This window comes from Leucopleurus acutus (assembly GCF_964270905.1).
Source record: "Leucopleurus acutus genome assembly, chromosome: 21".
NCBI classification, from domain to species: Eukaryota; Metazoa; Chordata; class Mammalia; order Artiodactyla; family Delphinidae; genus Leucopleurus; species Leucopleurus acutus.
In genome coordinates, this window is record NC_139163.1 from 33,428,549 (window position 1) to 33,442,928 (window position 14,380).

Here is a 14,380-nt window from a genome sequence, read left to right on the forward strand (position 1 = left end):
ATGTTTTGTTGACGAGAACCAAAGAACAAATACCATAGGTGCATTCACAGCTTAAGTGCTTAAATCATTCACAGCTTAAATGCTTAAATCAGAAAGGAAATAGGATTTTGAAACCTCATTCATTACAAGTCATGCTGTATGGGGATTCTGTTATCTTCAGATTGTCCATTCTAAAAAGAAAGTGCTTAAGACCTGAAATGTAATGTCTCAGCCAGTTACAACAGGAGCTAAATTTTTTCCAGGTACTTTGTTTTTCATTTCTGTTCTATGTATTAAATCTATAACAGTGCATAGCTGGATTATGATAACTACGTTAATCTGTTTTTCTTCTGCTCTCAGGGAGAAACTTATTCGTCTTCAGCATGAGAATAAGATGTTAAAAATTAACCAAGAGGGTTCAGACAATGAAAAAATCGCCTTATTGCAGAGCCTTCTAGATGATGCCAGCCTGCGCAAGAATGAACTGGAGACAGAGAACAGGTAGGAGGCACGTGGCAGCAGCTTAGGCTTAGACTTAGGTTTTCTCTGTTTACCTTGATTTTGATTCCCTTAAACAAAGGTTTGAGTTGTGGTTTGAAAAGTGAAAGTGTGTTATTCCATTTCATTTCAAGAGTGCTTTTTTCCACTTTTCCACTTACGGGCAAATTTGCCCAAAAGTATAGTCTCTCTGTAATAGCATTCCCGTCTTTAGCTCTTCTCTTCTGGCAAAATGATACCAAAGTCCTACCATTTTCCCTTTTTAATCACTAATTAAAACTAGAGGATTAAAAAAAGTCACGATTTATTCACAGTCTCTTGAGACAATTTTACTTCATAGTCATGCTTATATTAGTAGAGTTTACCCTGTTTTTACAAGCTAATGTTTCAAAGAATTGACTGGTATGAGGAAAACAGTAGGATCCATCATGATTCAATTGATAGGGCTTTTTTTTTTTTAATCTGTTATTTCTTGTGACGCTGATAGGAAGTCATCCATTTTATGAACAATTCAATTATTTTGAGAATTTAGAATCTGCAAATTTAACAAAACATCACCTTTCTGCTTGTAAGTTTTAAGAGTGTTGCAGTAGGCAGTTTGTCCAAAGTACTTTTAAACCAGTAGCTTGCGCTGGCAAGGGCTACTTTTATGTTTTATTGTGACAGTCCTCTCATTCTTTTCCTTTTTGGAAATGTTTCTTAAATACCAGACATATGATGTCTTTTCTTTTTCTTAGAGCTGTGATATTCTGTCATTTGTGAGGGATTTGACAATTTTATAAATAGTTTCACAGTTTATGTGATATTACAGATTCTTTGCTTATTCTGCCTGATTGATTTGGCATTTCCCAGGTGTGAGTCAGTCTTGAGAGTCAAAATTGTTACGATAGTTTTACATATCCTACCCTTCTTCCTGTAACTTTAATTTTTAAAGCTGCTGAGGGAGAATCAGCACACTGTAAATACCAGGGTGATTATTAGAGCATAATTAAGCATAAATGTAAGGAGACATTTTTATATCATTTCTTAGGAGCATAGATAATGAATACTTTTTTAAAATACTTAGAAAAAGTGGAAAAAGGGAAGGAGGAGGAATGGGAATTGTAGAAAACAGCAGGCAGTCATGCAGAGCCCATGGTGAGGGCACCTTGAGTTACCCCCTTCATCCTTGGCCTCCACTGTCTTTTAGCATCTTAGTGGGGAGAGCCTTCTCCCAACACTAATTTCTTATCAGTGAATCAACACCTACAGCGTTTTCTGTAACACTTCGCCTTGTTTGTCACAGACCTTACAGGTATTACTCTTTCTCCTTCAAAATAGAACAGCCAGCTGTCATTCGTAGAGGACTCGTGCATGTAGATGACTGGTTACCTCCTAAATCCCTGTTATTCACAGCTGTGTTTGTTTATTAAATTACAACACTGATGATAACTTACCTTTAGATTATAGCCATCTGTGGGTATTATGATCTGTAACAGTAATACTAGTAATACGAGCAGCTAACATTTATTAAACTGCTGTTCCAAACATGTTCCAGCGTTGTTCCAAACATTGTGCTAAGTGTTTTAAACATGCGGTCTTACTTTATTAAAGTTTTACACATGTAGGAATTTGGGCTGAGACCCAGGCTACCAGACTCCAAAGCCTCTACTTAACCTCTTTCTTGCCAGTTTATCTTCTGCCACATTTATAAAACGTTTTCTTCCCTGTCTTCTCCTCACAGGATGCTTTACTCTTAAGTGAGTTATCATAAGTTTGTTCTTACTGAGTTTAGTAAGTGTTTACATTACCTGGTCTGTACCTTAACCTCTTACTCTTTGACAGCACTGGGTTAGCACCAAGAAAGCAGAGTTTCAGTTCTACTTAGTCTCATAACTGTACGACCTTAAATACTATTTGCTCACCACCATATGTCACCGTAGAAGGAGAGGTTTGTAGTAAACCTCCAAAGTCCTTTCCAGTTAGTTTTCCCAACAAGTTGGTATTTGTTAAAATCTGTAACACCTGTTGAACTCAAGCAATGTAAGGAGAGGCATGAAGGGTCGAGAGAGGAGCCGTACTGGAATGGCTTGGGGAGCTCTCTGGAAGCACGTGTGATCTCCTTCCCTTCCCTCTCAGAGTAGGTTGTGATCTCAAGCTCACCCTCTCCCTACACCCCCTTGACAACTATATGTAATTAGACTTGGATTAAAATGTTGATTAACTAAACCCTTGAAGGGGGAGAAAGAAAGTAGAGGCATTTATAGAGTACCTGCTATGTGCACACCCTTTATATATTATCTTACTTAGTTTTCTAAACAACCCCATGAGGTCAGCATTATAATCCTCATTTATTTTGTAGTTGAAATTTTTTCGTATATATTTAGATATATTTTTATAGGTTCATACATGTGTGTGTACATGTATGCTCCATGCTTTAATCGATATGTTAGACTATGTTTTATGATATTTATGATGGCCTCCACCTAGTAACAATATTTTTTGACTGATTAATTTCAAAAATGTCTAAGATGGATAGTTGAAATAGCCTTATAGTTTGATATATTTTTCATATTGCTTCCTGAGAAGATTAAACAAAGTTACAGTCAGCAATGTACTTATGTACCTCTGTTCCATATTGAATATGAGTTTTCAGATAATTCTTTCACTGAGTGAAAAAACAGATTCCTTTGTGTGAAAAACATCAGTTATTATTATAGATTTATTGCCTTTTTACTGTGATTCTCACTAAATTATAGAACCTAGAGGTTTACAGTAAGAATTTCTTGTCACTTGTTGAGTAAAAAAAATTTCTTCCTGAACTTCTTGGCTATTTGGATTCTCAATATTCATTGCCCTGTTTTGTCCTTAATTGGGAGCAATCTGGCTTTTACTCAAGTACTCACTAGCCAGTCGAGTGGAAGCAGTTAGGACTTTATCTCTCCTCGCCTCTTTACTGTTTTCATTGTGGATCGTTTCCCCTTCCGCAGACTTGTTCTCAGTTTCAGGAACAGCCCTCGCTTGTGTCTCTCCCAGTCCTTGGAGTGCTGTCCAGGGCGAGGCTCCTCTTTCAGCCCTTTGCTTGGTGGTCTGCCGTGGCCCCTCTTGTTCCTCCTCCGAGCTGGTTCACGTTCTTTCTGGCCACTGTTACTCATGCTCGTGGCTTCAGTCATTGCCGAACGGCTCTTGGGTCTGGAGGGTCGGCTTAGCCCTCCCGCTGGGCTTCAGGTGCAGGTGTCCAGCTGTTCGACAGGCATCTCTCATCACTTCATTTTCGACAAAGACCAAATGAAGTCCTTTGTGCTCCTTTCTCAGCCTGCTCCTCCTGTATTCCCTTTCTCAGTAAATGGTCCTTGGTAGCTCAGACCGGACTCCTGAGTTACTTTTTGCTCCTTGTATTCCTTTGCATTTTCCATGCACCCCGCCTCTGCCCCCTTCTGTTTTAGGGGGAGGCGTGATCACTGTGCCGGCCCCGGTGGGGCTTCCCAGATGGTCTCCTCCGCTTTCACACCAGCGTGATCTTTCTGAAACACTGTCTGATCCTACCACATCGTCCAAGACCTACTGGTCCCCTGAATGTTGCATCCTAATGATCTAGAGAATTTATGGGGATTGAGCTCCAGAATCAGCATTTTTAAAGGCTGGCTGGGCTATTCCCATCCCAACAAAATTTTAGGCCCGATTATAGGATAAATAAAAAGACATTTGCATTTCTCAGAGGGGTGTCCCAGCCTCTCCTTTTCTCCTCTGGTTTCATCTCCAGCCTTCCTTCACCTCATAACTTGGTCTTCAGCCATACAGTTCCTGAACTCTTCGTACCCGCTCCCTTTCTGTGTGCTTTGGACATGCTGAATTCTCGGTCTTGAATCCCCTTTCCACCCTTAACCACATAAGCGTTTTATTTACTGTCTGGTCTCCATTCAAGTGAAGCCCAACTCCTCCACGCAGTTAGGTGCAGTCCTAGCTTCTCTGAGCAGCCGTCACTCCTGTGTGTACCTCTGTGTGCTGTGTTGAAGTATTTAGCTCATATTTTATTTCTTTACATTTTGTCTCCCCACTAAATTCGAGTGCAAGGGTCTGCTAGCACTATGCTGAGTGTGGTGCCTGACACTCAGTTTGAACAAACCTATAGTGAAGTGAATTTCAGATGAATACATGTGTATAAATATACCAGCTCAACAAAATGTGTCCACCAAAACACTGCATTGGATATCATTATAGACATTTTAAGCAATACAAAAACAACCAGAAAAGTGAGCTACTACGACTATAACATGAGACTTTGTTTTTCTCATTATACTGTTTCTCGAACCAATGTGAAAACCTAAGGCAAAAGGCATAAGTTTAGTCAGAACTTGGAAAATGAATGTACCTTTGATTTCTAGGCTGGTGAATCAAAGACTTCTAGAAGTACAGTCACAAGTCGAAGAATTGCAAAAATCTTTACAGGATCAAGGCTCAAAGGCAGAAGATGTAAGTCTTAATATGTACCAGTGATGGTCCAACAGTTTCATAATGTTAAGAAAAGCTATAACTTTTATTTGGTGGTCTATATCAAAATAATTGTATTTATAGTGGTTATAGAAAAGAAACAGTGTTTTCCTTTTACTAACATTCCTTATAAAAAGGACCAGACAGTACTTTATTGTCTCTTTCAGATTCATCCTGCTGGGAATTAGAAGTTCACTTGTAGTTATCAGCTGAAGAATTAATTGGGGTTTTATGTTTTACATGTGCTCACCTCAGTATTCAGAGTATAGGTTTTTCCCTCTGGTCAAAAAAAAAAAAAATGCTGATAGAAACTTAGCATGTTCAAGTAGCAATGTTTGTTGTAAAATTGATTTTAAGAAAATAATGCCGGGCTTCCCTGGTGGCGCAGTGGTTGAGAGTCTGCCTGCCGATGCAGGGGACACAGGTTCGTGCCCCAGTCCGGGAAGATCCCACATGCCGCGGAGCGGCTGGGCCTGTGAGCCATGGCCACTGAGCCTGCACGTCCGGAGCCTGTGCTCTGCAACGGGAGAGCCCACAACAGTGAGAGGCCCGCATACCGCAAAAAAAAAAGAAAATAATGCCATTTCTAAAATGCTACCATCTCTAGGTTTATGAATCCCGCTTTCTCCCCCTGCCCCTCCCGCCACACAGATACACACACACACTCACACGCACATTGTCACACACACACACACACACACACACTCCCCTGCCCCCGCTTGTGCGCACGCTCTCTCTCTCTCTCTCTCTCAAATATAAGCTCACTGCCCTATTTTAATATTCCCTTAGCACTCTGCCCCTCTGCCCTAGCCCTGCCTGCTCGGCGGGCACTCACCTAGAAAAGAGTAAGTGTGCCGAGGCGGGAACAGGGTCCTCCCCACCTCGCCATGCTCACCGCCCCACACAGTGAGCTGGGGCAGCTCATAGTAGTCAGGCTCTGATGCAGGCGTAAATCAATCATGTTTTGCAAATCCCTTACATTTAATGAGCTGTATACACTAGAGCTGCTCCTGTAAAAGGGCTCAAAACCAGTGTGAAGAGGGGATAACAACTGAAGTTTAATCTTTGCTTCAGTCAGTTGATAACTTTTTTCCTTTTGCCAGAGTAACTCTGGCTTTTGAGTATAAACCTATTTGGTTGTTTTCATTGTTAGAGTCATTTGGGGCACTCAGCGTCGAAACTGTAGACACATCTAGTTCCGTCCAGCCTTAGTAACGTAAGAGGGTGTAAAAACAAAACAGCATATTACTTAAAACCTGAGAGTGTGAGGTATAAAAAGCTCACTGGTGACCTAATTTTATGAGTTTCTTATGCACCCATCTGGCTTTTGTTGGCAGCGTGCTCTCTGAGATGATGGGCTGTAATTTATCCTCTGATGTGGTGGTAGTTCTTCTTAGATCCCCATATTGATTCCCAGTTCCTAAAATTCTCACCAACATTTAAACCACATCATCCCCTTATTAAAATGGAACTAGTTTGAAATACCATGGTTTACTTTCAAGCATGCCTTTATCCAGAATGCTAAATCACAAGCAAAACCACCATTCGTGTATGAAAATACTAGTAAAACTAAGAGGGTCTTAGCAGTGAACCAAAGCGGGTAACATTTCTTAGTTCAGTGAAATCACTAGGTCTCTTAAACTGAGGTAAATGTAGACTTCATTTTGGTCTCGAAAACTTTGAGGAGACTTTCTGTTGATTTGTTATGGTAGAGAGGGGAAGGGTGTGCAGATCCTAGGAAGTAAAAATGGCGAAACATCAGTATCCACTCAACCTTAGTGTTAGACTCTAATAACCATTATACTTACTGTTCTTACTTATATTTAAACATACAGAAAGGTATTTATTCTGTAAAACATTTTTTTACATAACCTGATTAGATATCACTGTGGCTATCAAATCTAATTAAATATGCTGTGTGTCATTGCTTTAAGAGGCCATATTTCAGAAATGAGTTCCCAGGCCTAAAAGTGCTATTTGCATAAATTAGTCAATTTATTTGACTGCTCAGATGCTGAGATGTGTTGCTCTAAATTCTTGAAAGTTCTCTCAGAGCCGTTTTCTCTGTAAAGATTCAGATAGAAACTTGCCTCATTCTGAAGGCGGGCTCAGCATAATGTGGAGAAAAGTGTGACCCACGACGTGTGGTTCTTCCCACGGCAGGTGTTCAATGTTGTTGTCGCCTCTCTTTTCACCCAACCTACAGTGTTGCTTCTCAGGAATATGTAATGCACAGAGCAGCCTGCCAAATGGAATTGATCCTCTCTAAAGAACAACGTAATTTCTGCCCATTTCTGTTATCAAAAGCACAGTCCTTTCATGTGACCTTAAGTCAGAGTAGCGTGATTTGCACATTTTTATTATTATTTTTATGTCATTTATTTTTAGCATGGAAGCAGAAAAGCATTGTTATATCCAGGCATATGGATAATTTGAGCTAGCCACAGTGTATAAAACTCCAGAGAACAAGACAGGATGAGGAGACCATAGAAGAAAGAAAAATGTACATTTTTGAAAAAAAATGCGTGTCTTTTACTTCTGTTCATGAATTACTAAATCGTTCCTTCTATTGGCTGCTGTGTTTGCTTCATACTAATATGTCCTCTCTGTCTCTTGGCATGGTTTCTGCTCAAGGCTATTGTAAGTATGGCTTCCTATTCATTTCTATATATTGAAGAGCTTTTTGATTTATACATTATCTGCCATCATAGTTGATGTGGTTGAAATTTTAAATTAACAGGAGTTTTATGCAAAAGGAATATACCAATATTACTTATAGGTTTATGCCCTTTACAATTAAGATACTTAAAGGATATCAAAAACCTAACCGGTCAGGCTAAAAGTAACTCTGCTCCTTTTTTTTCCCATCCCGCTCCTACCCCCATTGTTATAACTAGTTTGTTTTTATCAAGTATTTTGAAGCTAGCTTGCTGTCACAGTCTGGCCTCCTGATGCCACATTTTATGAGTAACAGTCTTCCACTGGAGAGGCTTCACTGGAGGTGAAGACTGTGCATAGACTCTGGGGTCTGGCAGGCCTGGGTTTTAATTTGGGATCTGCCTCTGGAAAGCCCCTGAATGTCTCCCCAGCCTCACCTCCCTCAGCCATGAGATGGGGCTGGTATCACTCACGGTTGTGAGGTTGACATGAGACAGTGCACATGATAAACTTGAGTGAGTGCCTGGCATATTAACTGCTTATTACATAATCATTTTATTATATATTATCTCAGATTTAAAAATTAATTTTGCATAGAGCCTAATCAAGACAGAAATGCACAATTAAAGCTAAGGTGTTTTTTAAAGTATTTTCATTTTACCCTCTGTACTGGAGAAGGAATGAGCAGTAATCAGAATTCAACAGGGTTGAGACTTCCCTGGTGGCACAGTGGTTGAGAGTCCGCCTGCCAATGCAGGGTACACGGGTTCAAGCCCTGGTCCGGGAAGATCCCACAGGCCGCGGAGCAACTAAGCCCGTGCACCACAGCTACTGAGCCTGCGCTCTAGAGCCCGCGAGCCACAGCTACTGAAGCCCACACACCTAGAGCCCATGCTCCGCAACAAGAGAAACCACTGCAGTGAGAAGCCCGCATGCAGCAACGAAGACCCAATGCAGCCAAAAATAAATAAATTTATTAAAAAATAAAAAGTCAACAGGATTATCATCTTTCTCTATGTTTGGGGGAAGCAGTGGTAGAGGACATTGTGGTCCACTAACCTAGCTGTAGTTGACATACTCAGCAAAAAAGTGCATTTGAATATTCCAGAGCTGTGTCAGAATGGGCTCGAATAAGCGATGACAGTAATCACTATCAAGTCAGGGGACTGAAAATGGAAGAGCCCGGTGTGACGGGTATGTTCCCCTCCGTGCTGCTCTTGACTGATGGGACAGTTTGTTTCCTAAGTCTGTATTATTTGGGTTTGGCTGAATTAATTATGTAACTATTTATCTCAACGTGAACTGTTTCACAGAATTCATTAGTAATGTGTACCCTACAAGCGTTGAGTTTAATTATGAAACCTGGTGGTCCTGTATGGAATGCCGTTATTCTTTGTTTATTTTAGGTCAGTTCTGATCTCCTGCTTCTCAGGAGACTCTTTTTTTAAATACCCAGTCAAAGCTGCATTCTCCAGCATATTAAATGCTGTGCATATCCCATCTTTCACGTTCCTATCCTGTCACATAAACTATTTGCAACCTGTGCATATCAGAAACTTCTGATTAATTCAGTAAGTGTTTACGGAAGTTGATCCCATGATGCAAGGAAAATATAGCAGATAAAAAGTGTCTTAGGGACCGTCTATTATTATTAGAGTTCTACTTGCCTGTTGCATCCAGGAATATTAGGTCTGTACATAAGTGGCTTTTTTATTCATTTCCCTGACTATAAATAGAGAATTCAGACATACAGTTTATGGGTATTTTATACTGATCGTTTTTATCACTTATAGGCTGCTGTCTCCCTTATCAAAGAGAAATAAACTTGGGTACATTGTGTATTTTCAGCTCTTTGACCAGAGAACTTGCTGAGGGCTCACTCAGTTATTTACTACTGTATTCTTAATTTTTTAAAATTAGCTTATTAGTTAAAATGTTAAGTAATAAACTATTTTTTTATTTTCCATTTTCAGTCAGTTCTTCTAAAAAAGAAGCTTGAAGAACATCTGTAAGTATAAAAGCTATTGAGGCTCATTGTTACATTGTCCAGTGAAACATCAGTGTTTTGTGTTGGTGGTTACAGAGTATCTAGGCAGTGGCATGGGTGGCCCTGAAGGTATAGAAGATTATAGGAGACATTAATAGTATCTAAAGGGTCATCTTCACCCCAGGTCCTCAAATCAAAACAATTACTGTGTTAGAACTGTTTTCTCAAGTGAGATTCCAGGGTTTTATGTCTTCACGATAGTATTTAATGATCCCAGTTAGGAGTGTGGGACCCTCTGGATCAGCAGTCAGAAATGTTTTCTATAAGGAACAGAGAGTAGTTGCTTTAGGCTTTGCAGACAGTGGTCTGTGTCACAACCACTTAGCTCTGAGGTTCGAGAGCGGCCACAGGCAGTATGTAAACCAGAGCTGTGACTGTCCCAACCAAGCTTTCTATGCAGGAACGGGCCGCGGGCTGAATTTTCCAGCTCTAGAGTCTGGCCAGCTGAAGCTTCCTTTTTATGTAAATGTTTTAAAGTATTATTCAGCTTATCAGTAGCAGCTTTTCAAACATTTCCTTGAATTGCAAACATACCTGAACATGACTTTTTGATCTAAAAGATTAAATTTTTAAATATTACAGTTGTTTTCTCATGAAGAAGAAACCTTCTTCCATATCTGAGGTTGACAATGTTAGGAGTGTTTTGTAATTTTTCTTGCACCCAGTAACTGCTGTAACCCTTCCTATCACTTTCTGGCAAAACTCTGTCCTTGCAGACATTGAGTGTGGGTGCCCATGGATTGCCAGCCTGGTGGAGCGTTACAGGGTTAGACTGTGGTAAACAGACATCGTGGGTACCATAGTGGCCATTGGGAAGAATTCTGTAGTCTGGCAGTTTGCTGCGTGCTATCCTAATTTCTTTCTTTCTCTTTCCTCCTTTCTTTCTTTCTTTCTTTCCTTTCTTATATGGGAAAGTGAGACGCTCCTAGGGCAAGTCTATCACTGGGCAGGTTCTTAAAATACCAGAACAGCACCTGTCACCTTCCAGCCACTGTGAGGTTACCAGCAGTGAGAATTTAGTGTTGAATTCTGTCCTTTTTTCATTTCCCATCCCTTAATTGCAGAAAATAGAATACCTGTGGTTTTATAAAACTACTGTCTGACCATTGTTCTGTGTTCATTTACATGGTAAAAATCTTCATCAAAAAGAATTTATTAGTGAAGATGAGGCCTGTATTAGTTTCCTGTGGTTGCCATAACAAATTACCGCAAACTGCAAGGCTAAAAACAACAGAAATTTATTCTCTAACAGTTCTTGAGGCCAGAAGTCTGAAATCAGGGTATCAGCAGGATTGGTTCTTTCTAGAAGTTCTAATGGAGAATGTGTTCCATGTACCCCTCTACTAGCTTCTGGTGGCTGCTAGCAACCCTTGGTGTTCCTTGGTGTATAGATGCAACCTCTCTCTCCATCTTCACGTGGCCTTCTTATAAGGACACTAGTAATTGGATTAGGGCCCACCCTGATCCAGTATGACCTCATCTTAACTAAGTACATCTGCAAAGACCTTATTTCCAGATAGTGTCAAATTCACAGGTTCTGGGGTTTAGGACCTCACCATATCTTTTTCAGAGACACAGTTCAGCCTACCACAGAGCCCACAGACATCTCAAAAGATGAATGACCGTGCAGATTTAACACTACAACAAGACTATTTTACACACAACAAATTGGTAAAATTTAAGAATCAGACATACTAAGTATTGCCAGAGATGTTGAGTGCTGGTAACTCTCATCCACTGCTGGTAGGGATATACATCAGTTTATTCAGTAAACTGCAACATGCATATATTCTGTGACCCATTGATTCTACGTTTCTATGTATATCCTAGATTCCCAGAGATGCTGTGGTCCATGTTTACCAGGAGACATTTAGAAGAAAGTGTGAAAGAACATTGGGGTTTTGGGGTTTTTTTTTGTCAGTTTCAAACATTTATTTTTAAAAAGTGACTATAAGGTAGTTTATTTAGTTATTATTCATTTCCCTCTGATGACTTTTTGTTGTTGTTGTAGGCGGTGGTTGTGTGCATTGTAGGATATTCAGCAGTATCTCTTTCCTCTCCCCACTAGAAGCCAGTAACACCCTCCTAAGTTGTGACAATCAAAATTATCTCTAGACAGCCCCAAGAGGGCAAAATTGTCCCCAGTTGAAAAGCTCTGTACTTCGAGGTCCCTACCAAATGTCTCAGTTTCAGTGAGAACACAACTCTGACTAGTTGGAACTCAAATGTGTGGACTTTCGGGATTTTTCCCTCTCAGAGCCCCAGTAATTTTTCATTCTTCTGTAGTTGTCCCTTGACAAACCTCGTGGTGTCCATTCCTAGAAACATGCAATTTAGTATTAATCCAAACACTTAAGCGCACCCATATGCCAATTTATGGTGATCTTTTCTTACATAGCTCTTTCATCTCTTACTCTGTGCTCCAAAAATTCTAGCCGCATCTGCCTCCCCACGTTCTAACCTCTTTGTCCTCAGCTCAGGGGCATGGGCACACCCTTCCTGTGATCTCCTCCTGACTGCAGACAGAAAGCCAGAGAGATCATAGGGATTCCCACTCTGGTTTTCTTTCTCTGAGGATCAGAATCTTGTACTGCTTACTGTCCACCTTCTGAAACAGTTGTTTTACATAGTTTGCCCAGCTTCCTACTTGTTATTAGCAGGAGAGCAAGTCCAGTAACAGTTATCCATACCTTCATGGCCAGAAGTAGAAACAACATAGGAGCTCAAGAGCACTGGGTAATGTCTGGACACACTTCTCTCCTCACAAGTTGTGTGTTTAACAAGAAAGAACATTGTTTTTAATCACAGAAAAGCAGAAACAATACAAATATCACCAACTGTAAAATGATAAATAGATTGGGATATATTCAAACAATAGAACACTGTACAGCAATAAAAAGGTATAAACCAGGGCTAACACATGAACATAAATGAATCTCAAGAACAGAGTGTTAAGTAAAAAATGGAGGTCACAGAACAGTACATACAGTATAATTAATGTGTAAAGTAAAAATAGGGCAAAATTAAGCAATGTGTAGTGTTCAGGAATATACACAGAGGCCCATCACAAAAATCATGAGAATGGTTAAAATTCTTGATTTTGGTTACCACTGGGAAAGAGATAGGAACACATGGGATTTTTAAGGTTCTGGGATAATTTTTATTTCTTAACCTTTTTCTTCACTGGGCTTAGTTTTTCTTATTTAAACTGTATATATTTATTTTGTGTAACACATGTCTGTGTGTATGTGTGTGTGTGTGTGTGTGTGTGTGTGTGTGTGTATACCCTCAACAAAGATTTATTAAAGTATTATGCATAGAAAAGACCAGAAATAGACATAACAAAGTACTCTATTTTTTCTTCGTGTTTTTCTGTATTTTCCAATTTTTGCAGCCTTTTTTCCCTCTCATATTACAGAGTGCCGCACTAAATAGTATAGAGAATTACACATTATGTAAATACTAGGAAAAAACTTCTGTTCATTCATTCTTTTACTTTTATATTGGAATATACCTTACAATAAAGTATACAAATCCTGAGTTCCTAGGTCTACAGCTTGATGAGTGTTTTCCTACATAGGCAGGTAGCCCAGATCAATAGCATGTTTCCAGCAACACCCCAGGATTCTTTGTTCTCTCTTTTAATTAATTGATTACATCCCCAGACTAGCCACTGCTGATCTCTTATCACCCTTTGTTAGTTTTGCCACTTTCTGAACTTCATATTAAAAAAATCATATAGTATTATCCTTTTGTGTCTGACTTTATTCAGCATTATTCTATGATATCTCTCCACGTGGGTGCATGTACCATTAATTTATTCTTTTTTATTGGCGTGTACTGTTCTTTCTATTCTTATTTTAGGAGCTTCAGTTTTTTTGCAAGAGTTTTGCATTATAAAACCTCAGCAAAGTTTTAAATTTAATTTTTACGATATCCTTATTCCTAGAAACAATAAAGATCATTAAGTTATTTCTAACCTCTTGTGCAGGTTTATATAAAGGAATGACTACTATTTCAAACTCTGAGATTTTTGTCTCTATTTTTTAGTCATTTAGAAAATACGTTTATGTTGGATTAGTCTTTTCATCTTTGTTTCATAGCACTTGTGTGCTATGCTAGTGTATCCCATAAAGAAAGAATTTATGTCTTTCATTTCAAGTGAAAAAATGCAAAACAGTAGTAGGTAAGAGTGTTAACATCTTTTGTTACAGAGAGAAGCTGCATGAGGCCAATAATGAGCTGCAGAAGAAGAGAGCCATCATCGAGGACCTTGAGCCGAGATTTAACAACAGCTGTGAGTTTTCCCAATTAGCGTAGTTTTCAGTTGGTTAGCGCTAGTGATGAGTTTAAATAAAATTTGGTTTTTTTAGAAATAGGCCCTATTATATTTTCTAGCAATTAAGGAATTTGCCCTGTTCACAGAAAGAGTATACACACACACACACACATAATCATCTTTACAGTATTTCTTAAATTTCTAATTTAGTTGTGAGTTTTTCCTTAATGATGGATGCTAATGCATATTTTATGAAATTTTTTTCACAGTGTCATTAAGTCAGCCAGACTTTTCCTTTGGTTGATATTTACACCCGTTTGTAGCTTGACTTTATTAATTCTTCTCTGTGGATGTGGGAGAAGGACACAGACTTTTACTTTTTTAGTATTGTGGTGAAATATACATAACATAAAAATGACCATTTTAACCATTTTTAAGTATTGGGTTAG

General features: G+C 39.3%; 1 protein-coding gene across 2 annotated transcripts in view; it reads left to right on the forward strand.

Annotated features, from left to right (window-relative positions):
• Positions 1-14,380, forward strand: part of HOOK3 (hook microtubule tethering protein 3) — a 104,345-nt gene that overhangs the window by 74,392 nt on the left and 15,573 nt on the right. For both annotated transcript variants that reach the window (XR_014327086.1, XM_082863888.1), the window contains exons 15-18: positions 340-480; positions 4,842-4,929; positions 9,579-9,613; positions 13,867-13,949. Coding sequence is in view for 1 of the 2 variants with exons in the window: in XM_082863888.1 (XP_082720014.1) it covers positions 340-480; positions 4,842-4,929; positions 9,579-9,613; positions 13,867-13,949 (347 nt within the window). In the remaining variant the exon portion in view is untranslated. The remainder of the gene's footprint in view (positions 1-339; positions 481-4,841; positions 4,930-9,578; positions 9,614-13,866; positions 13,950-14,380) is intronic.